Source organism: Fundulus heteroclitus, chromosome 7, assembly GCF_011125445.2.
Source record: "Fundulus heteroclitus isolate FHET01 chromosome 7, MU-UCD_Fhet_4.1, whole genome shotgun sequence".
Taxonomy (NCBI): Eukaryota; Metazoa; Chordata; class Actinopteri; order Cyprinodontiformes; family Fundulidae; genus Fundulus; species Fundulus heteroclitus.
Genome location: NC_046367.1, coordinates 12503345 through 12526289, shown reverse-complemented (window position 1 = coordinate 12526289; position 22945 = coordinate 12503345). Strand labels below are relative to the sequence as shown.

Here is a 22945-nt window from a genome sequence, read left to right as displayed (position 1 = left end):
AAGGCAGCCACATCAGCGCTGCTTTGGGAGTCTTCTAATGTTTTAGTTGTTTGCCTGAGCTTTTTTCCTGATCATCGGACATTTAATTAAAACATACCGCGCATGTGATACTGTGCCTTTGAGCTGCGTTGGAGTCACCATTTGCTGGCTTTTGCAGGAGGAAATGACTAACCTCCACAAAGATGTTGGCGGTGGACGTTTGCCCTGAGTGTTACCATAATTACATGCTGATAAATTTACGATGTGTGCACTCTGGGTATTTTTCGCTGTGGTGGGACTTTTTGTGTGTATTCAGGTATTAACCTTTCTGTCAGTCATTTGTTTCCTGCAAGTCAAATAAAAACCGAAGCATGTGCTTTGTTAGACCTGGAGGTAAAGGAAGAAAACGGTTTAGCGGAGGTAGGAAGCCATATTAAAACTAAGCTAGTGTAAGCTTTTCACACTGCTGCTCTAGATATGATCATACTAAAGGGACTAAACTGGATAGATTTTAGCAGTGTGAACTTCTTCCATATTGGAGAACTATCCAACACTTTGATTTACTCAAACAATTAAATGCAAACCTAAGTTCTGACGGATGCAGTTGTCTAAACTCATATTTTAACAGTGGAATGTGTGTGTAGGGAATTTCTCATGTTTATCTTCCAAAAACAGCAGCAGAGCTGTAAAAACCTCACATATACTGTATAATTTGGTTTAGTTTGTTGACTTATAAAGAAATTAAGAGACTCTAATATTTACAACAGTTTAATTTTATAGTACAGTAGAGAGACAAGACGATGAAAAGGGTAAATTTAAAACCTTATTATGTCATGTCATTGATATAAGTATTTGACCCCCAATCAACTAACGCTGATTCACCTGAAGCTATCTCCTTGTACGATTTTATTATGAGCCTCAGAATGAAGGTGGGTGCTTTAAGCTTGAGACGTCTTGTAGCTGTTTCTAAGACTCTTATTTTGTGTTTTTGTTTTAGGCACAAATACACATGCACACTGTACGTTTTTAAAATGACCCTACTCAGTCGCACATTTCTTTGAACCTGAGTATATTGTTTTTATTACATGTACGTCTTTTTCTTATGCTGTAAATTTGCCCATACAGTACTATTTTAGTATTTTTGATTTTTATATTTCTTACCTTTGCGCGATTCTCCATGCTTAATTTGCCCGTCATGTTGCTGCTTGTACACCTGAATTTCCCCACTGAGGGAAAATAAGGATATTTCAGTTCTTTTTTATGCTATTATTTTGAAGTAAATGAGGAAGTAGTTGTGTTGGCAGAGTTGGTGCTTGAAGACTTTGCATGGGGCTGGCTGACAAAACTCAGCAACAGAGTGACAGACCAGACACAAGAACAAACATTTTTACGGACCATAAGAATGTCGGGACTTACTAAGCATTACTTGCTAACAAAATACCGTCTAAAATGTGTTTCAAAGCATTCCATTAGTACTAGACTACAGGCTGTTCTATTTTTTTTTTTAACAAGCATGTGTTTTATTATCTTTAAATTCAAAAACAGTTAGACCAGACCCCTTTACATCTAGATCTAGTTCTCTCACTCTGCTGAGTTCTCCTACTGTTCTCCAGTTTGCATTGTTTGTTGTTATTTCAACTTTTAACTTTATGTTCTCGCTGTCCTTTTTCTCTTCATAGTAGGTACACCTGGTCTGCCTTTCTGTTAGCTGTGACATCATCCAGGGGAGACAGATCATCTGCCATTACCTTTCTAACATAGAAAGTATTCCTGGGTCAGTGTGTGCTTCTGTGCTTTTTTCTGTCTCTGCTCTGTCTTATCAAACCCCCAGTCGGTCGTGGCAGATGAACATTCACACTGAGCCTAATTCTGCTAGAGGTTTCTTCCTGTTAAAGAGGAGTTTTCCTCTCCACCGTTGCTTTATCGACAATGCAGACGACTGTCCACTGTGGCTCTATGTTTTCCTTAGAGAGGAGACTTTTTGACCAATCTGGTATTATATAATCTTGGTATTATATAAATAAATTAACCTTTATTCTGTTTGTCAAAATACAGAAAAGGGATAATTTTCCACGCTTTTTGACATTAGCGCCACCTTAGAATTAAACTGAGATTAAAACAACCTTAAAGGAGCATAGCGCAACGTCCAGAGTTTTTGCAGAAGTTTGCCCCCACTGGTGACAAGTTGAAATGACACCAGTGTTGTGTGCGCATCTTATTCCGTCGCTGATCAGACTCCAATTTGGCCCTTTTTGTGGCACTAGACAAATGTTTTATTTTCTCACTCTTGTGTGGCGTCTGTGACGGGGTTTTAGGTGCACTTGTGGCTGTTTTTTTTTTAAATCCATCTTCAGAAACGTCAGTGAGGGGCAGAGATTCAACAAAATAGCACAGCGCGTCACACCCAGAGAATACGAACCGAATCACTCTTCCATGAACTGACTAATGGAGTCAGTTCATGTGTAAATGGATCCACGCAGCGCAGCACTGAGGTTTATAACTTCACTGATGCACTTTCAGGAGCTCCCTTGACTTTTTTATGTTGCTCTAAAACATCCGTGTCGTACTGTTAGCTTAGCACGTAGCACAGTTACTGTTAGCTTAGCACGTAGCACAGTTACGCTCATTGTAACGGTCTAATTTCTTTCAGCGTAACGGCCCATTACTGGTGCATTGTCTTTTCTCATGGGTGGATGCAACGTTTCACCCGTAAAATTAGTATTTTTAAAGCTACTGATGTCCTCACAGCTTATCTTGTTTAGAAAACCTTGTAATTGTGGACCACATTCTTCAGTGGTATAAAATATGATTTCCGCTTAGATATTTTTTTCCCTTTTTGTAAATATTGAGTATAAAAACATATGTATGTAGCATGATACTGCCATCGGAACATAATGAGTACGAATGGCTTCCAGCAGACTAAAGAAGGTTTTTAAATGTTCAGATTGTAATGAGCCTGATAACAGCTTCCGACCCTGAGCCGCAGCCGCTCATCTCCCCCAGGGTCTGTTGAAGTGTGGTTCCTTCAGAAGCCTGTTTAGGGCTGGAAGCCGGGGCTGCCACCCCTTGCCAGGTTATTTTTGGAGGACTGTCAGGCTCCGTCTGCGGGGAGGGCTGTTTTTGAAGGGCCTCCAGTCCCATTAATCAGCCGAGGGACCCCACGGCGCGAGCGGGCCCTGAGCAGGCCCCGAGCCCTGTCCTGCTACACTGCAGTGTTCTGTTCCTGTACCCCCGCTCTCCGCACAGTGTGAAGCTCAGAGGAACCTCATCAATCTCACCTGTCCCACACGTCAACCGCAGATTTAATCAAACGCTCCTTCTGGGCCTTCCCCTCTGCTGCCCCTCCAACGTACAACTCCGACGGAAAAAAGGAAAGTCCTTCACTGAGATACTAGTCACACATTTATTATTTAACAGTCGTGTTTAATCCCCGGTTTTACTTGTTTTTTTCCAGCTTTACGCTCTGCTCAGCCTTTGTGTTTATGGACATTTATAAATGAATATTTTCTTTGTGGTCAAAAACACTTTGTTTCAAGCTGTGGCCTGTTCAAGTGGCTAAATACACACATACCTTCAGGGATCAGGAAGAGTAATACAGTAAGGGCCATTTCCTGTTTGATAGCTGACTGAAGTGGTGCTCTGTTGGTCGCCGGCTTTAACAGGCCCCAGAGTGAGCAGAAGGCCGAGAGGAAGAAAGACGCGCAGGAATGAGCCGAGGTGGGTCAACGTGTGTTTCAGCATGACGCTGGTGTTAATGGGAGCGCCCGTTGTGTCCAGGAAAGAGGGAGGAACACTGAATCCTGTGTGCAAGACATCCAGCAGGAGAGATGTGAAAATCCGTCTCCGCGCTCTGCAGATGCAGTCGGGCCCGGCGCTCGTCGCCGGCCAACAAAGAGCTGATGGTAATTCACAGCTGGGCGAGTGGCACTGCTCCCAGAGGTGTTCCTGCTACGTGTTGAAACTGGCGTGGTAAAGTGTCGTGCCCTCTCCTCGGCTCCTTGTTGAGAGAGATGTCAGTGGACCGCTCCTGGATACCGAGGCTACGATATGATGGATGGGCCCTGAAAAGCAGCGCGGAGCAGGTCGGAGATGAGAAATGGACCATTTAGCAAGCTCAACCGTCGTGAATAATTTCATGAAGTGTAGCAAGGCTATATATCTATAAATCCTGCAGGCCACATCAACTCCTCAGTAAAAAAAAAAAAACTATGCAAACTGTGCCTGATATTAAAAACCTGGCAGTAAGAATGATGAATACCTGAAACTTTTTATTAGAGATCTAAAGAATTAGCGGCTGACAGGATTCTGATGGTTTTTCAGTTCGATCTGGCTGGTCATGTACAAAATAAACTGGATATTTTTCTTACCAGTGAACACACCATAAACGCTACCAGGTTGCGCTGATAAAAAAAAACACTTTGGTGTGGACGTTGTTACTGAGTAACGTTGACTCAAAGTTAGCACCCTTTAGTTTCATGAGGTTTTATAAATTAAGTCAAATAAAGCACAAAAGGTGTAAGAAGCTATTTTTTTTTTTAAAGTAAGCAGTAATTTCTGCAAGGAATGCAGGTATCTTAGTTTACACCGTACCGTTTGGAAACGTTGGCAGCTGAAACTTTAAGACAAGGACCTACATTCTCAAGGAATACTACTGTTTTAGTAATGGTAGCCATCCTGTTTACTGGTGTAAGATGCTAAAGACGCATCAACTATGTAATGATTTTGTGTTTAAAAAAGTAAAACCCTGTTTTACAGCAAGTCCTACCTAACAGGGGCTGACATCACCTCTGATCCGTACATTAGACAAATAACATCCAGTTAAAATCAATTTCCGCTCGTCAGAGCTTTTAAAAACCAAATTGGCCACAAAATCTGTTCTTCCTTTTGTTATCTGAAAATTTTAATTTTAGATGAAAGTGAGATTAGCAACCGGAGATATACTTTTCTCTAATATTGTGAGTGGGGGGAATCTTCAGTCCGATTCGACTGATTAGCCCAAACTGAAATGACATTTTTTTTTAAATACTGCAGCTGATGTGAAGAATCTGGTCATGTTTCTCTTTTCAACTGGCTGTCATTTCTTTCCACTGCTGCCAGACCCTGGTGTGAGCTGTCAAATTCTTATGAACGGACACCTTCACAACTCCACTAATGTTGACGTAGGCTAAGACTACAACACGCGCGGACGATGGTCTGTGTTTTTACACGACCTCCATCCCAACGGATGTTACCACACACACCGGCAAACTAACGGCTATTCCAGGAAAGGAACTGCAAGTGTGAAAACATGGCCTTTTAGTGTATGTAACCTTCTAGCCGCTGGTGTTGATGTCACATGCACATGGTGCCTAATGTATTAAGCATATGGCAGACATGGATGAAGAAGGCTTTCGTCACCTCTGCGATGATGCAGCTAGTCTGTGTTGCGGCCGTCTAAAATACGAAGGGAAAACAGCATTTTGTCGCTTGTGTTTGATTCGAAGGTGTTTGTCTGAGAGAAAACTCCAGAAAGAAAGCTCATGCCATTAATCGTACAGCTGCTCACAGGTCTCTTTATTCAAGATGCCGAAGTTACTGCTCCCGCCTCTAAAGCCTTTGGACATCCCTTCGCTTTTTCTTGTACCATCATAAGTCTGTCTTTGGTGATTTTTTTTTTTTTTTTTTTTTTTTTTTTGCACGTCTCAGTTACCGTTTGATGGATTGCCGTGAAACTTAGTACAGGCGTCCAGGTGCCCCTCAGGGTGAACTGCAGTAACTTTAAAGACCCTCTTCGTCTGGAGCTTTCATCTGCTCCACTCAGTTCTGTGTTTTAACTAGTTTTGTGAGCAAATCTCTCCAACTGCTCGATTTTTGAGTGGGAATGATATTATTTTTGTCAAATAATTGTTCATTTGAAAAGTTGATACACTTTAAGAATATTTTGAGACACTGCTTATTTATTTATTTATTTATTTGGTTTGTTAAAGAAACCACCCAACTAACTAAAACAGTTAAAGCTTATTGCTTAACAGCAGCAGCCTATTAACGATTCTGGTGCTTCAGGCAGAAAAACAAACATGTTTCTATGATCCCCCTGTGCTGAAAAACTCAAAAGGCAAACTCATCGTGTCAAAACTAAATCTTGCTTTTTCTTTATTTCATAGGTAAAACTGAAAAATTCATATCAAGGCCAGATGTCTATAGTGTTCTTTCAAAGTGATCAGTTTCAGGTCAATATCGCATACGTAATGCAACATACCTGATAGAGTATCTGACAAAAGTAATGGCGCCTCACTTTTCTATCAGATTGTTATTCGGAAGGATGCATTTAACCTTTCTACTGTAGCAACATGTTTTTATAGAATGCCAGTGTTGCTGGCTCAGTTGTTACCAACTTGACCTTTTCTCATCTGAATCCCTTGATGGATGCAAAGTTGTTGTTTTTTTCAGTGATCATGTTGAAAACAGCTAATTCAAGAAAACCTAGGAAAGAGACCAGCTTTCTTGGAAAATTTATATGATAAGAAAACACAAATTGTCAGACAAATGTCAATAATGATTTCAACTCCCAACATACAACCTTGATGTCATTAAAATATGATGAAAGATGTGCATTGCACCAGTGTGGAGATGTTAGTAACTCATGAGGAACATAAATTAATGCATTTCTCCATGTGCCATATGTGGACTTAAAGTTAGTTCGTCTTAGGTGTGAACACAAGTCTGAAAATGATGCTTCACATGGAAGAAAAACAACAAAAATTGTATTAAGTGCTAAAAAATGATTTCAAGTAATTTAAAAAATCCGTACATTTTAGCACCTTTTTAGTGGGTGTTGAAACTGCATGCAGTGCAGTTACTCCTTCTTCCTGTAGTTTTAAGAGGTCCTAAGGTATCATTTCATATGCATCAAGTGAGTTTGTGCACACTGAAAGTATTTCAAAGGTAAAAATGTTAATGTACAAAGAGGCAGTTTAATCTAAAGTGTAGAAGTTGGTGATAGTCCCCTACCTTTGGCTTTACAGTGCAGGATTCATTACAAATATAAATTGCTTTACAACGTTCCCCATCTCATCTGTCATCGTGCTGTAGCTGATTTATTTCTCTTTCCTCCAACAGCTATTGAAGCACGTGTTCCTATAGCTGCTGGACACCAAGAGTAACACTGAGGTGTTTGGTGAAGTAGGGTAATACGTGATAGGCCCTGATTGCCCAGTGGCCAGTAAGTCATGGCGTTGACTCTTATTTGACACTCAATTGGTTCAAATGACACCATTACCATGTCTGCATGGCTAATGGCCTCCCCGGGGCCACGGAGTAGAGGGGGGGACATGCGTTAGGCGTGTCAGTCTGAGGTGAGAACACACATGAGCCAGGCGTAGGGCCCAGTCCACACCCAAATCAATCTTGACACCTCTTACGAGGTTCTCAGCATCAATGGCACTCTAGTGCAATTACCCCTTCGTAATGACATAAGCACCCAGTTCCTTCCTGGCTGCCTCTTACTCGCCGGGTGGAAAGCCTCTCCCACAGGCCAGTAGATGGGGATGTTGTGGACCGTGTTGGCCTCAGAGCAGTTGTTACCTGATACATCTGGGCTCCGAGACGTGGAGGCTCTAGGCCACGCTGGTGAGAGAGAGCCGCTTTTACCTGATCATAGATGCTCTGCGGAGTCCGTCCTTCAGCCAGATTGGAGTTGATTGGAGCCCAGCAAGCTGTCAAGATAACCCGTTTCCCAGCAGTGGGCTAAGAGGATTTCCTCTGAAAGCTCCAGGTCTTAGCGGTTAGTTATGATAACCTTGGAAAGTGCAGCTGGGGAGCATATGATCGCCAGTCAGATTTAAGACGATAACAGAGATCCCAGGGGTTTCGGAGGGAGCAGTCTTAAAAGGAGTCCACGGAAATGTCCAAGTGTTGCTGTTATGGACAACAAACCTATGAAAATTCACATCAAGCTGAACTGCTCTTTTTGAACTCCTAAGACGGTTAACAAGGCAATCTAACATTCAGCGTTTTAAAGAATCAGTTTTAGTACGAATTATAGCATCTGTATATGTTTTACAAAAAGCTGATCTGCATTTTGCTGAAGATTAGAAGATATGAAACACCTTTTATTTCGACCTTGTGCATAATTGATTTCTCATGGCCAGTCCATTAAAAATACGGCCTTAAGCAAGCTCTGTTAGTTTCCTGAAAAGGAAACCTCATGTAGGAAGCATCAGAAAGCACATTGTATCACACTGTGCTGCAGCAAATTCTCACGATAAATATTGTAGTGATTTTGAAACAAAATATACTCTTTGTGTAAATGAATGTGAACCGTCTGCTGTTCATAACATTGCATCTAACAGGTGACGTGGTAAAGAGTAAATTGATGTCTTCATAGATTAAAATGGCATCCGATGTTCACAGGAAATCTCGGTGTGCACCAAGTGTTGTGCAAGAGGACCTTCTTACAAAACTGGAAAGCAACATTTGCATGTATTAAACCCTGCCTGCACCTCATTCTTTACAACTTTTCTCTAGGAATGCCAGTGACTGTAAAACACATGCTCATGCCTCAGTTTTCTATTAATAGCTATAGAAAACACATGCGTATAAACAGCTTTCTTCTAAAGCAAAAAGTGCTGTTTCATACATTTAAAAAAAAGTTTGGTTTATATAAAGTTAAAGAAAAGAAAACAATGAGACAACCACTAGTTGAGGCAGAGTAAAGCTTCAGCTGATAAGTATAACTATGTCACCATTGCCTAAACCTAACTAAAAGCCAATTCATCTGCTTGTTAAACTGTAAGATCGTCCTGCCCACGCGGTAGTGTACCACAGGCCAATCTAACCCGACAACAAAGACTTTGTTAATGGCGGGGTTCAGGAAGCTCCCCGTATTAAAGGCATACTATGCAACATTTTACAGTTAATTAATGTGTTCCATACCGTTTTGGATGATTAAATGAGTCATTTCAATGAGTCGCAAGCAATTGAAGTTTTTTATTATCATTATTATTAAATATTTCATTTTAATTTTTTTTTGAATGTTGGTGAGGCGGTAGCGTGAGTTTGGCGAAGTGGCCGCCTCGCCAAGATAGCGCTGCGGTAAACCCTGATGTTCATACTTTCACTGTTATTCATTGTTTGTACTGCCGTTTTTTTTACTTTTCGTTGCGTTCGCCTGTCTGCTAAGCTCAAAACAACCGCGCCTGACTTGACGGAGCAACCAGAACAGCTGAGCATCTTTATGACAGTGCACTTTTACTTTCGCCCTCTGGGGGGGGGGGGGGGGGGGGGGGGCTCGCTGGAAAATCAACCCTGGTTGCATAGTATACCTTTAACATCGGCATCTTCACCTCATCTGCCAACATGAAGGCAGACCCGGCTGCAGAAACAAATTACAAGGGGGGCATTCCAGTTTTTCAGGGGGGCACACTTTTTCAAAAACTATTCTATATGCTTGAGGCTGAACAGTGGCTCTGTGACTACTCCTACAGTGCTGAGAAAGAAATTCTCAATAAAATTATGGGCAGGTTGTAAAAAATTGGGAAGCTTTTCACGTTTGTTGGGCTTTTAGAAAGAATTACTAACAAAATATATCAAAATAGTTGTCAATGTTTTAGAAAACTAAAACCATTTTAATAAAATGCCATCTCCTGGAACTCATTTTACTGATCAATTTATTTTTTTAAATGAGTTGAATCTGTTGAATCTGACATCTTCAATGAATAATAGTTATAATGAACAATATTGATTAATAGTTTTAATAAAACAAGAAAAGAATAATGGTTAATCAAGTGTCACTATGAAATTGTGTTGGTCAATGTAAACACCCCAAGAGGGGTTGAGATCAACTTAAAATTATTTCATGGCTGTTTGAAAGAGAAATGTTTGATTGAGCTCTGTAAGAGAAATTAAATTATATTAAGGTAGATTTGCAACTCATGTTGGAGAGCTATTGATAAAAGTTATTTTCTCCGGTTGATATATCGTGATTGTTGTGCTTTTGTGTGTTATTTGGTTGTCTGATTGTATATTTTGTGGGGAGCCAATATGCATGAAGTTTTTTTCTTTGCTTCAGCTCAGTTGTGTGCTGAACACTGACTGAAGTAAAGATTCATACTAGTAGAGGTTCTGTAATCACAGCAGTTAGGGAGAACAAGGATCAGAACAAAGCAGAGTTCCCTTCTGCCTGAAGTAACCCAAGTTTCTTCAGTTTGGCAGTTTTACTCCATAGTTTTGCTCCTTGTGCTCCTAGCTGTCTAGCTAACCCTCCTAGCTAAATGTTTACTCCAGCATTGACTTCAATGCTGACGTTTCAAACAGAAAATAATAGCGCTGCTTCCAGCTCGCTCTCGCTTGCTTCTTTGTCTCTTCTTGTCTTGTCTTATCCATCCCACTCTACTGACACCGACAGTGACCACAGCCGAGACTCGGCATCTCTGAAGGCTATGAATGAACGTATGACCCAGCGACCTGCCCCTCTCCAGCTGTAATTGGCTAGCATGTTGCCTTTTGATTGGTTGAATTGTATGATTGACACATCAAAGATAGTACTACTAGATTGAGAACCACTCCTAGGTAAAAAAAAAAAAGAAAAAAGAAAAAGACAGCTTCCAGTCCACAGCTGGCTCAGCGGGTGGGCACGGCCCCCCAATGACCACCTATGCCACCTACTCTGCACAAAAGCAAAAAATTGTTTCCTAACGAGTCACACATTGTCAGTGAAGTCATTTCAAGATAACCACAATGGCATTAAAGTTCAAAGACCCAACTTACACCTAGCTCAATATATATATTAGTAACTAAAAATAGACTGCAGCAGATGTTTTCATGCTGTCATCGACCTATCATGGCAAGAACTTACAGTGAAACTATGTATTAGGAGTGCAAAGTTTACTTTACACTAAATACTAAAAGCTTTGTGCAAAATCAGAGTCCTGTTAACTGATCATAGCTTTTGCGAAATCTCACTGACCGCCATGCATTCATAATGCATAATTTTGGCAATGTTGTCGGAGCTAAAGAGCATTTCAGTTTGGGACAGATTGCGATTACGAATTGGTCAGTTAATGACGAGCCTCCGGGATTGGTTGACAGGCGGCGACACGTCAATTTTGGTGCTAATGCTCCAAAGGAGATGATCACCTTGCATCTCAAAGCAAGTTTCTGAAACCACATTTAACACCTCACCGACTGACCTCAAGCTACAACTTGGGGCATAAAAGTGTAGCGGGTTAGAAATGTAAGGAGGGGCTTGGCTTGTTAATGTAGGGCTCTCAAAGTTAATACGATTTTAAATACTTTGTAAGATTCGCTGAGAGCCAGTGAAGGAAGGCCAAAACAATCATCATGTGGGCTCTTTTGTAAACTCCGGTTAAAGACCTTAAAGCGGAGTTTTGAACCACTTGAAGAAGCCAAAGTTTTTGGGAAACCAGTGCAGTCTCATTTATCAAGTCATGTGCTGCTTCTCTTGTATTCTAACTGCACCATTTAGGCACAGTGCCACAGGCAGTGGTTAAACTATCACTTTCTGCAAAGCCAAAGTTAGGTGGTGGGGGTTGATGCCAGAAGAAACAAGTGGTTTTGTAGAGCTAGGCACTACACATGGAGCAACACAGTGTTGGCCCGATCATACTAACAGAGCAAAACCACTCTGCTTGTGCTTATGGTACTGCATGTCTGCTTGTGCCCTCCGTCTCCCTGTATCTTTCACTGCTTGAACCATGTAGCGCTCCTGTAATGTCTCTTTCTACCGAGGCATTCTATAGACAACAGGGAAGCTGATCAAGAGCTGATCAATGAAACTAAAGTCTCTGCAGGCTAATCTTAATGCTTGCATCTTGTTCATGTTAACGTGTTTATCAGCACTTCATAACTACTTCATCTTTGACACCGATGTTATATTGCCCGCGGTTGTAGATACTGGCAATAAAACATGTTTATGAGCTTGTTTATTCAAGGTTATTAAGTCAAAATAAATTAGACTTGAACACAACTTCATTCCCTCCTGTATAGGCAAATTATAGCTGAAAGACCTAGAAGATGTGTCCTAAAGAAATTATGAACAGTCCCAGGATTTCCAGTTGGCATCTTTGGCGGTTTTCTCTGAGGCATTGAAAGAATGCTAAAAAAATACTCAAGGCAATTTTAAGCATACAAGAAAACTGATCAGGGTATGTGACACATTAACGCGAGATGCTGCATTTCATTCACTATTAGGCCATCTCTAACCACCAGACTAATACCAGGCTCATTTCCCCATCTGTTCCAGCAGCCTCCTGGAAGTGCTCGTGTATTCTCAGGGATCCAGCCAACTGGAGTACCACATCTAGGAAATTACTTGGGTGCACTGGAAAACTGGGTGGCCCTGCAGAACCAGTACCCCTCAGTGCTGTACAGCATAGTGGATCTGCACTCCATCACTCAGGCTCAGCATCCAGACCAACTCAGGAACAACATACTGGACATGGCAGCAAGCTTGCTGGCCTGTGGAATCAACCCAGAGAAGGCGATCCTCTTTCAGCAGTCTCAGGTGGGTGGGAGAGAGATTGATGGCTGCCTGCTGTGTTTTCTACCACTAAAGCAACCGTTTTACTGTTTGCTGCCTCGGTTTACAGATACCAAGAGATGTAAAGGTAAGTTGTGAGCTTAGAGTCTTTAAGATGTTGACTTTCATGAGTCGGCGAAATAAATCTTGTTCAGCTCTACTGTGGGCAAGTTTGGTGAAGAATCTCTGATCACAGAGACAAACAAAGTCATAATGATCCTAACTGTGAAATTACGAGTCAAAAGACTGACCCTGTATTTGTACCTTAACAAGGTCAGGTGATAAATAATACAGGAATAGAATTGTACAGGCTGTGTGATCAGTAGAGACATGCTTTTCTTTCCAATGGCAATTTTGAAAGAGAAATGTGGAAGACACTGGGTTGAATTACCCCTTTGCCAAGCATTACCTTCTGATAAGTCTCTTCTGCTGCCCTGCTTTACTTTAAATTTAACTTTTTTCATATTAATTAATCTTGTGTGTTAGTCAGGGGTCTACTTGTTTTTGCCATCGTCACACCTGAATTTCCCCATTGAGTCAAATAATTATAAAATCATGAAAAGTAGAATTTTTTTCAGTAATTCCATTCAAAAAGTGAAACTTGTTTATTATATTCATTCATTATACATGGACTGACATATTTCACGTATTTATTTATTTTAATTTTGATGATTATAACTGACAACTAATGAAAACCCCAAATTTCAATATTGAAATTCAGAGAATTTCAATATTGTGAAAAGGTTCAATATTGAAGACGCCTTGTGACACACTTTAATCAGCTAATTAACTCTAAACATCTGCAAAGGCCTTTAAATGGTTTCTCAGTCTGGTTCTATAGGCGACACAATCATAGGGAAGACTGCTGACGTGTTTAGGTCGTGTCCTAAACATGACCATTGACGCCTTGTATAAGGAGGACAAGACACAAAAGGTCATTGCTAGAGAGGCTGGCTGTTCACAGAGCTCTGAGTCTAAGCACATTAATAGAGAAGTGAAGGAAAGGAAAAGATGACGTAGAAAAGTGTACAAGCAACAGGGATGACCGCACGCTGGAGAGGATTGTGAAATAAAACCCATTGAGAAATGTGGGGGAGATTCAGAAAGACAGCAGCTGGAGTCAGAGCTTCCAGAACCACCAGACAGACGTCTGCAAGACATTGCAGCTGTTGGAAGAGAGGAGAGGCAGAATCCACGTTGCTTCAGGTCCAGTGTGATGTTTCCACAGTCAGTGATGGTTTGGGGTGCCATGTCATCTGCTGGTTCTGGTCCGCTGTGTTTTCTGAGGTCCAAGGTCAACACAGTCGTATACCAGGAGGTTTTAGAGCAATTCATGCTCCCTGCTGCTGACCAACTTTATGGAGATGCAGATTTCATTTTCCAACAGGACTTGGCACCTGCACACACTGCCAAAGCTACCAGTACCTGGTTTAAGGACCAGGGTTTCCCTGTTCTTAATTGGCCAACAAACTCACCTGACCTTAACCCCATAGAAAATCTATGGAGTATTGGGAAGAGGAACATGCGATACGCCAGACCTAACAATGCAGAAGAGCTGAAGGCCGCAATCAGAGCAACCTGGGCTGTCTTAACACCTGAGCAAGGCCACAGACTGATAGAATCCATGCCACGCCGCATTGCTGCAGTAATCCAGGGAAAAGGAGCTCCAACTAAGTATTCAGTGCTGGACATACTCATACTTTTCAGTTGGCCAACATTTCTGGAAATCCTTTTTTTGCATCGGTCTTAAGTAATATTCCAATTGTCTGAGATACTGGATTTGTGGTTTTCATTAGTTGTTAGTTATAATCATCAAAATGTAAAAGAATTGAATAAATATAATATATGTTTTTGAAGGGAATTCATGATATTGTAGTTATATGACCAGCACCTGTATTTCTATTCTATAATGTCCTTGTTCCTTCCTAAACAACATACATTTTAGGTAGCTAGCTTCTTCCACACTTCTAGAAATGGTTTAGTTTAGCTCATGGTTATAGTGGAATTAGGGCTGGGCGATATGGATTAAAAAATAAATCTCTGATTTTATCATACCAAATCCGATTAATCAATTTTTTCCTCCTTTTTGTTTCATAAAAACAAATTGAAGAAATAATTTTAAAACCTTGCTTTTTATGTCAAGCATTTCGTCAGGGAGTTGACCTGGATTCAAAGTGCAACTAAAAACAAGCTGTGAAACATGCAAAACAAGATGGTAGCCGTGCCATTATAAACAATGAAAATATAACAAAACATTTGCTGCTAGTGGTATTGCACATTGAGCTAAGAACAGGCTTCACTGCACTTGTGACCTTCAAACTAAGTTAAAATAAAAGTAAATAAGTAAATGAAGTACCTCGTATTATGGTAAAAAAAAGTTTTCACTTAACAATATTTTGACAATACATTTGCCTAAACATATATTCAGCATCACATGTTGTTCTCTTCATGGAAACCCAATAAGTGTATTGGCAAAATAAAATCCTGATTTTCCAAAAATGAAATCTTAAAGAATTGTAAATTCGAATTAATCGATTAAATCGATTTATCGCCCAGCCCTAAGTCGAATGTTGCAACAGTGGTTACAGCTGCATCAGACTGCTTTAGCCCACATCAAACCATGTCTTATAAAGCTATGCTGTCCTTCATACTATTGTTCCCCCTGCTTTTAGAGATGCATCAGATCATCTTCACTCATCCTGATCACACATATTTCGTTTGCACTCCCATCAGAACATTTTGCAACACCTTAACTCTGCGTCTCCAAAATCTGAACACGCACCCATCTACAGACCATTCGCACACTGTTTCACATTTCTTTTCCCTCTTTGTATATTTTGTCCAAGAAAAACAGTTTATTTTTGTCTGTCAGGCCCGATGTTCACCTTCCGGCATGCCAGCCGCCACAGTTATCTGTGTTTGTTCGCTGCAGAATCTTATCGCCGCCGTTTCTGCTGCTAATTTGTGCTAAAAAAACGAACTGCCATGTTAACCGCGGTTAAGCCTCACTTTAGCCACATGAAGGATCTGGGATAACGGCAGCCTTAATGTTTGCAGCACTTCGGTGCGACCCCAGATTTAGGCTTGTGTTCAGAGAGAAGAAGACCAAAATCAGAGCAGCTGTTCTCTTCTCCTCTGACTCTGGATGTGTTTTCCTTTCTTACAAGTTTGGAAGAAGGTACACATGTGTGTGTTAGGTTCAGTCCATCTGTGTTGCTTTACCTCCCCCCCCTCCTCCTCCTCTGCACACACATCCAGTCCTATTTTTATTCCCGCTTAGCTTCGTGCCACATAACTTGGCAGCGACACGACCCCCGTGTCGAACACGCCTGCTCCACATGTAAAAATACGACAGACGCCCAAAGAAAATACTCAGATTCATTGAAAAAAAATGAGCAGGGCTTGTGAGTGGATGAGCTCAGAGGACTTGCGGGTCTGCTGATTAATGGACTTGCCTTTTGATGCGAGTTTTATAGAAGTATTTAGCAGAAAATGGAATGGACTGTGAAAGTTCTCTTTTTTTTTTCACAGCCTAAATGAGCTGTTGCAATGGTTGCATGATAAGTTGATCACTTAATCGCTGAAATGAACTGCCAAGCGTGGCGCTTTCCGTCTGCGTGCCAGGTCTAATTAGTTCCCAGTCCCTATCGTAGTGTTTCTGTGTGCTCATCAACATCGGCTCCATCTCACGTCAGTCTGCAACGTTGGCTGGCAAGCCTCACCACGAGGGTTTGTGGAGTCAGCACAGTTGTTTTTTCTTTTTTTTTTTTTTTTATCGAGTCGAGTATTTTACAGCTAACATGCCCCCAGCGTGGTAGTCGGAAATCCGCCATCATGTTCCTGCTGTCTGGGTGGTGGCGTCACGTTGGGCATTAAGCTACAGGGGACAGAAATTATGGTAATTGAACGAGAATCCATAAGCCTTCATTAGCTGAAGCTGAAGGAGTTGTCCTTCATCCCAACAAAATCTCTCTTTCACTCACACACACACTGCTTATCACATCAAAAGGGTTCTATGAAATCCAATATGTGTTGCTGGAGTTAATTTACCATTGTGTTAATATTCTGCGTCTCTCCACAGCGGGTCGATTCTGTAGGTAATCGACCCGATCCTTTATTTTTAGCGCAAAGTCATCAGAATAGTGACTGCTGGAAAAAAAAACATACTGCTCAAAACAAAAATGGTTAAATAATATCAACAAAAATACGTTTCAATATTTAAGTGTTTTTGAAGAAATAAATATTCATTAATAATGACTATCAGTCTTATTTAATGTATTTTTTAAAGGTAGTTGGAATCGCTTATTCTTTATTTAAAAACCCTCTAATATTTAAAAATCTTAAGTTATGGATTACATGATCAAACTTTGATTTGACTTGGCATGACAAAACCATAAATGGCTTGGTAAACTGTAAAAGTGGAAGTAAAAATAGAAAATTGGACTCCTAACCCTCTGCAGACTGCAAGTGTGATTTTGGATTTTAATTTGATTGATGTAATTATTTTATATATTGTTTCATAGTGCTGTTTAGTTTATTTATGGGGTTTTACACGGAATAGTTTTGGATTGCTTTGTGATTTTAATATCATGGCTTTTTTCAGCCTTCAAACGAAGTTTATAAAGCAAAGTCAAGAAGTTATTTTTCCAACCAAGACATTAAAGCATAAGAATAAACCCAGAAAACAAACAAATAACAGTTTAATCTTACAACGTGACTTAAATATTTTACATGCTACTTTTTTTTTTTTTTTTTTAAAATACAAAAGAAAAATTGTGGAAAATAAAAGAATGTTAAAACAAGTTGTACAGCAGAAGATATTGGTTGTAATGCTGCTGCATTGTTCATCAAGTCATTTAAGTTGAAACTAGGCCAGACAGTGAACGCAGGTGGGACAGACTGCACCTGTTTCTGGGAAGAGTGGACCCTCAGAGGGGTGCAGTACTCTCCTTGCCCACCTGGAGGCACTAGGGTGACCCACATTTAGCTCAGCATTTTTCCACAGGAGGCTCTTCATCTGTTAACTTTGCCTGCTTGCTTTGTTTCTTCTGTTTATCCTAGAAATCCCTGTATTAAGTTGCAATAAAAAAAAAGCAAAACACAGCCAGTAGTCCTAGTGTGTTTGTGATGATTCCTCACACTGCAAGAAAAAAAAAGAACCTGCATAAACGATTAACTACAGACATAACTTCTACTAGAATTAGAGAGAATTGTCCAATAATTTCATCACGCTGTGCTGTGAAATAATTGAGCAAATAATTAAATACTGCTAAACTCATTGTCTGTAACTATAATATAGACCTTTGATTTGCAGAGTTTGTGTATAACAGAAAACACTCTGTATTTTTGCTAAATGAATTCTGAACATCAGGTTGAGTGAGTGTGTGTAAATATTTGGATTTGTCCCTACATCCTCCTCGTAGGTGTCCGAGCACGCAGAGCTCTGCTGGATCCTCGGTTGCCTGACCAGCATGCCCCGGCTGCGCCACCTACCGCAGTGGAAGGTTCAGACTACACACACACACACACACACGCTTATTTGTATTTACATCACTGTGTGGACCGTCCATTGATTTTTTTTTTTTTTTTTTTCTATTGGTTTCTATGCCCTAACCCTGAACCTAAACTCAACTACACCTAAGGTCACAGGTCCATAACTAACACCCACCTTAGCCTAAACTCAATTCACACCTCAGCCCTTAACCCACCCAATGTGCATTGTGTGGACCTTGGAAAATGTCCTCACTATGCAATTGTCCACTCAACGTTGGTCTACTATCAAGTTTTGGTCCACACAATGATAGACATACACAAATATCCTTGTTTAATGTACATAGTGAAGACTGTGTCTTGACTTCCATTTATCATCAAGCCTTTCTTTGGCCTAACCCTAACTTAAACTTAATTGACACCTTAGTCCTCAACCTCACCCCTAGCCCAGAAAAAAAGTGAGGACCTTTTTTTTCAGTCCTTGCTTTACATCAAAGTCCTTGCTTTACTTAAAATTAGCAAAAGAAATGTCTTGCTTAGCTGCAAGTACAAGAAAAAAAACACACACACACATATTGAGTAACTCAGTAAGAAAAGCAGGTAAAACGTTTAGTCAAATAATTTGAATCTATTTGTCTATATTTATTGAATGTTCTGTAATGCTCTCCTAATGATTGTCATAGAAAAAAATGTATCAACATATTATGACTTGTTTATAAAGGATTAGAGAACTATTACACTCTTAACACTGCTGGGTTTTAAAACAACCAATTTGAAGAGAAAGTGTTTTTTTCCATAACATACTTGGGTGGGTTATCAAGAAAAAAAGCCTGTTAAAGTGACTAATGTCGAACATGTTAGCTAAAAAGTACGGTCTAAAAAGTAATCTATATACTGGGTTATGTAAATAATAGTTTTGCAAAACTGAAATCATTTTCAGTTTTGCCTTTATTTTGTAAAATAATCTGATTATTAAAGCATTAATAAAAACCTGTTAAGGTTTTTTAACACATTTACAAACCATTGACTAGATACACTCCATGTATAACGTGGTATAAATACATCACATTTTCTGCTCCTATTAGCATCTTTGGTTTGAACTACACAGTAAATTGTTTTTCAAAAATAAATCAGTTAAAATGATGATCATAATGTTGTAAGGTAATGTTTAAGTAACAACAATAGCGCCTTAATCTGCGCATATTAATTTCAAAGCCACTTATTTGATTAAAGTGTGAATGTTGCAGCATTATCTTGCAGTATGTATTTCTCTCAGATTGAAAGGATAATGTAGTCTTATGTTGACTTGCTAACGTTAAAATTATCTACAGCGTAATTTGACCCTTCTTACTGTTTCTATTTCATCCTGCGGAAGAGTTTCAGTGAAGTCTGATCAGGTCGTTGTTTATGTCTGTATGTAAATAGTGAGATGCTGGTCCCCAAAGACCGATCAGGCTCCCTGTGGTCAACCTCTCTACCAACGGCACAAAGTCAGCATTTAAAATAAAATAAAAAATACCCCAGCAGTTTTTAGTGTGTACGTAGCTGGGCTTAAAATTTATCTAAGAGTAGAAACTCCGATTTATTGTTTATCAAACCCATGTTTTCTGTGTTATTCTGTCAGCTTTTAAAAGGCAAAAGCAATATTTAGCTGTTCAGCAGCAATAAAGTCTCCTTACAGATGCACAACTCCCCATCTGTCGGCGGCTTGATTTCCTTTTCAGCTGAATAAGCTGCAGGGTTTCAGTTCACAAATACTGAAGCAGTTAAATATGAGCGTAGGTCAAAGGAGCCACAGTTCCCAGTCTTTTAAAGCTCACCAGCTTTTACTCGCACAAGTTCCTGACTATGAATTTTAGACTGTCACCACGTAGAAAATGCAACAAGCGAATGTAACCATGGAGTTTAAAGCTCTTTGTGGGTGGCTTTATTTGCTTTTGTCTGGTCAGCTCTGTAGAGTAAAGTAAAACTTTACATCTCAACCTCCATTTTTATAAAATAATGCATGAAAGTCCCTCCTCCAAGCAAACTGTTATTTGCATTTAAATATAGTTTTATAGCTGTGGATTGCGTAATTTATGTCTGCCTCTGGTGTTCGGCACAGCTTTACGAGTCGGATCTTCCTGCCCTCCCTCCAGGTCCCGGTTCGTGTTGATGTAAACGTTGCCACGTCTCAGCTTGTGTCCCTTTTTTTTTTTTTTGTAACTTCCTGTTTTGTTTTTTTGGGTAATCATTGTCTGTTTTATTCTTATGTCTTTTGAACTCGCCAGAGTTTTGAAATTAAGTCATTTGCAGCTATATCCCAGACCCCGTAAATGTCTAAAGCAGGAGAGCCGCTGCCTCCTGGCTGCTGTAATAGAAAACACCTTTTGTTTACCCAGCAGACGAGTTTTATGTCAGACACGGCGGAAAACAGCTCCTCAGGTCAGGCTTGATGTTGTCGTCTCAGGGTTGATGAGTCGTAGAAGTGAAAATGACTCTTTGTGGATTGGATGGGGAAAAAAATTCCACTTGTTCTCTGTCTCATTCTTCTTCTTCTTCACTTTGAAAGATGAAGAGCAAAGAGAAGAACGAGGGCAGCGTCGGGCTCTACACGTATCCCGTCCTGCAGGCTGCCGACATCCTGCTCTACAAGTGAGGTTTCCCTTCTTGTAAGATTTTCTCTGTCATGTTAGCTTCAATTTTCCATGTCAGATGTTTAAGATTAAGCATCATTACTGCCATTATTCACGGCTTATCTGAGTTTAGCCACTGGAAATTTTGACATTTTGTCCCGTAAACCTAATCATGAATCTCTGTTTAAAAGTGTTATGTATTTTTCAGTCTGAACCAACAAATATATTTCTTTTTTTTATGTGTTCTTCCTTCTTGGATTGGATGACGAGATATTTTGTGAGATAATTCACTTGTGATGAAACAGGCTAAGAAAAATAGCCAGTACATCTTTGCTGAAAGCAGAGTTTGTAACGTTTTTCCTCGTTAGAATGCGGACATCTGCAGCCATCCTGTGCTCAATAGCAGATTTATTCTTTTATTGGTATTCTTTTAATGTTAAAGCCAAAATGGATGTATGTGTTTAATTTCTTGCAGAGGAAAAAAAAAAAAACAATGGCCAAAGAAAGGGCTCAAGTTCTGGATTTAATAGAGAGGATTAGAATCTGAAAAAAAAACTCTTTAAATACCTAAAATCTTTTTTTTTTTTTTTTTTTTTTTGTATTTCGGTGTAGTTTTAATGCTGCAACAAGCTGGAGGGCGTCACTAGGCAGAGGGATGTTTGAGTTTCCCTCCTGGACCTAAATTTGCTCACTGCTGCAATCATCCAATAAAGATATTTAAAGTAGAGATGCACCGATCCAATACCTGGATCAAAGAGAAACATGGAACAAACGGCGGACTGAACCAAGTCTGCTATTTGGAAAGATTTCAATCTTGATACGCCAACAAGTCCGACTGCAACATGCAATATCTGCAATGCAAAAATGACAAGAAGTGGTAATGAAGTTGGTCAATTCAACACCACAGACTTCAAGGAGCACCACCAAAAGCACCGTGCTAAAGAAGTAGCGGACCTTTTATTTTTTAACAATGTTTTAAAAAATTACCAGAGCTTTTCATGTCCAATCCTGACAGCTTCACCTTCCGCTAACGTCGGCCGGAGGATCTTCAGCTCTCTGCTCTCAGGCGTCCTCGTTAGGCTGCCAAGTTTTTTTTTACTTTTGTTAATTAACAGACTGAACAGAGCTGCTTCTTTTGTACAGCCTGAGAACTTCTGTCTCTCGTTTCCTCATGGCTCATGTTTTAAAAACCGTTACTAGAGTTAAATTTAGAATTAGTTTGAACGTAGTAAATAAAATAAAGTTGGGAATTAAAGGCAATTATTTTAGGTACTAACGTTTTTTTTATCAACAATTTCAGATTTCATTTCATTTTGTTTATGAACTGTATAGTGAATTGAAGAAAGAAACTGAGGCAGCGTTGCTGAAGACGCTGAAGCAGGTTTCAGCTTTGGCTCCGGCTCTGTCCAGCTTGTCCCCGGGTCTCGCTGTAAACCCTGTCCGTTTGAAACGCTGTCTCCCAGGTCCACACACGTCCCCGTCGGAGAGGACCAGGTCCAGCATCTCGAGCTGGCTCAAGATCTCGCTCGGATCTTCAACAACCGCTACGGAGAGCTGTTTCCTGAGCCGCGCGCGCTGCTGAGTAAGAACAACAAACACACGGCGCAGCCTGCGGCTCGTGGCTCTTAATGTTTAGTCGTTTTGTGCCTCTCCACCTTGTTAACTACTCTGTGTTTGCCCGGGAGGAACGAGAAAGAAATATCTGTTTATTTAGAGGATTTGATCCTTTTCTAAATAAAAGTCTGTTTCAGTGCATTTATGCAAATGCATTATGTCTAATTTTAGGAAATTAGTTGGATTTATTTTGCAACAGATCAGAGCAAAGCTCAAAGCCAGCTGCAGGCGCAGGTTCCTAGTTTGTGGGTCTTGTCAGTCGGGGCTCCTGCAGGCTCTGCACCACCCTACCAATCCATCTGAGGCCAGTCCAGGGCTAAAAACTATTCCTAAAACATTTCTCTTTAGCCACGCTTTATGCTGCAGTTCAGGTATGTGCAGCTTTTAATTTTTAGACACCTTAATATTTAAACAATCTAGTTCTATAAAATGATCTTTAATTCGCTCTTTATGCGATCTTAGATCTGCCTGTATGGTGCTTTGATGCATGGAGCACATTTAAAACAGGTTGTTTTAAATGTGCTCCACACTGAACCATGCATACTGTGTGGTGTTGTGAACAGCTTCCCCATCTTTCTCTCTCTCTCTCTCTGGATTTAAAAAAAAAAAAGATTTTTAAACAGTTCTGCTTTCAAAGGAGGATGTAGCATCTAGAAGGAGAATATCACCAGATCTTTTCCGGTGGAATAGAGAAATCCATATTTTCCAATTTATTTCTTTTTTTTTGGGT

General features: G+C 40.2%; 1 protein-coding gene across 2 annotated transcripts in view; it reads left to right on the top strand.

Annotated features, from left to right (window-relative positions):
• wars2 (tryptophanyl tRNA synthetase 2, mitochondrial) overlaps window positions 1–22183 on the top strand; it is a gene marked incomplete at its 3' end in the record, with an annotated part of 32742 nt that extends 10559 nt beyond the window's left edge. The window contains 4 exon segments of one of the 2 annotated variants that reach the window (XM_036138934.1): window positions 12224–12481; window positions 17920–18000; window positions 20538–20620; window positions 22065–22183. In XM_036138934.1, coding sequence (XP_035994827.1) covers window positions 12224–12481; window positions 17920–18000; window positions 20538–20620; window positions 22065–22183 — 541 coding nt within the window. 2 annotated transcript variants of the gene reach the window in all.
• Between the last annotated feature and the right edge of the window lie 762 nt (window positions 22184–22945).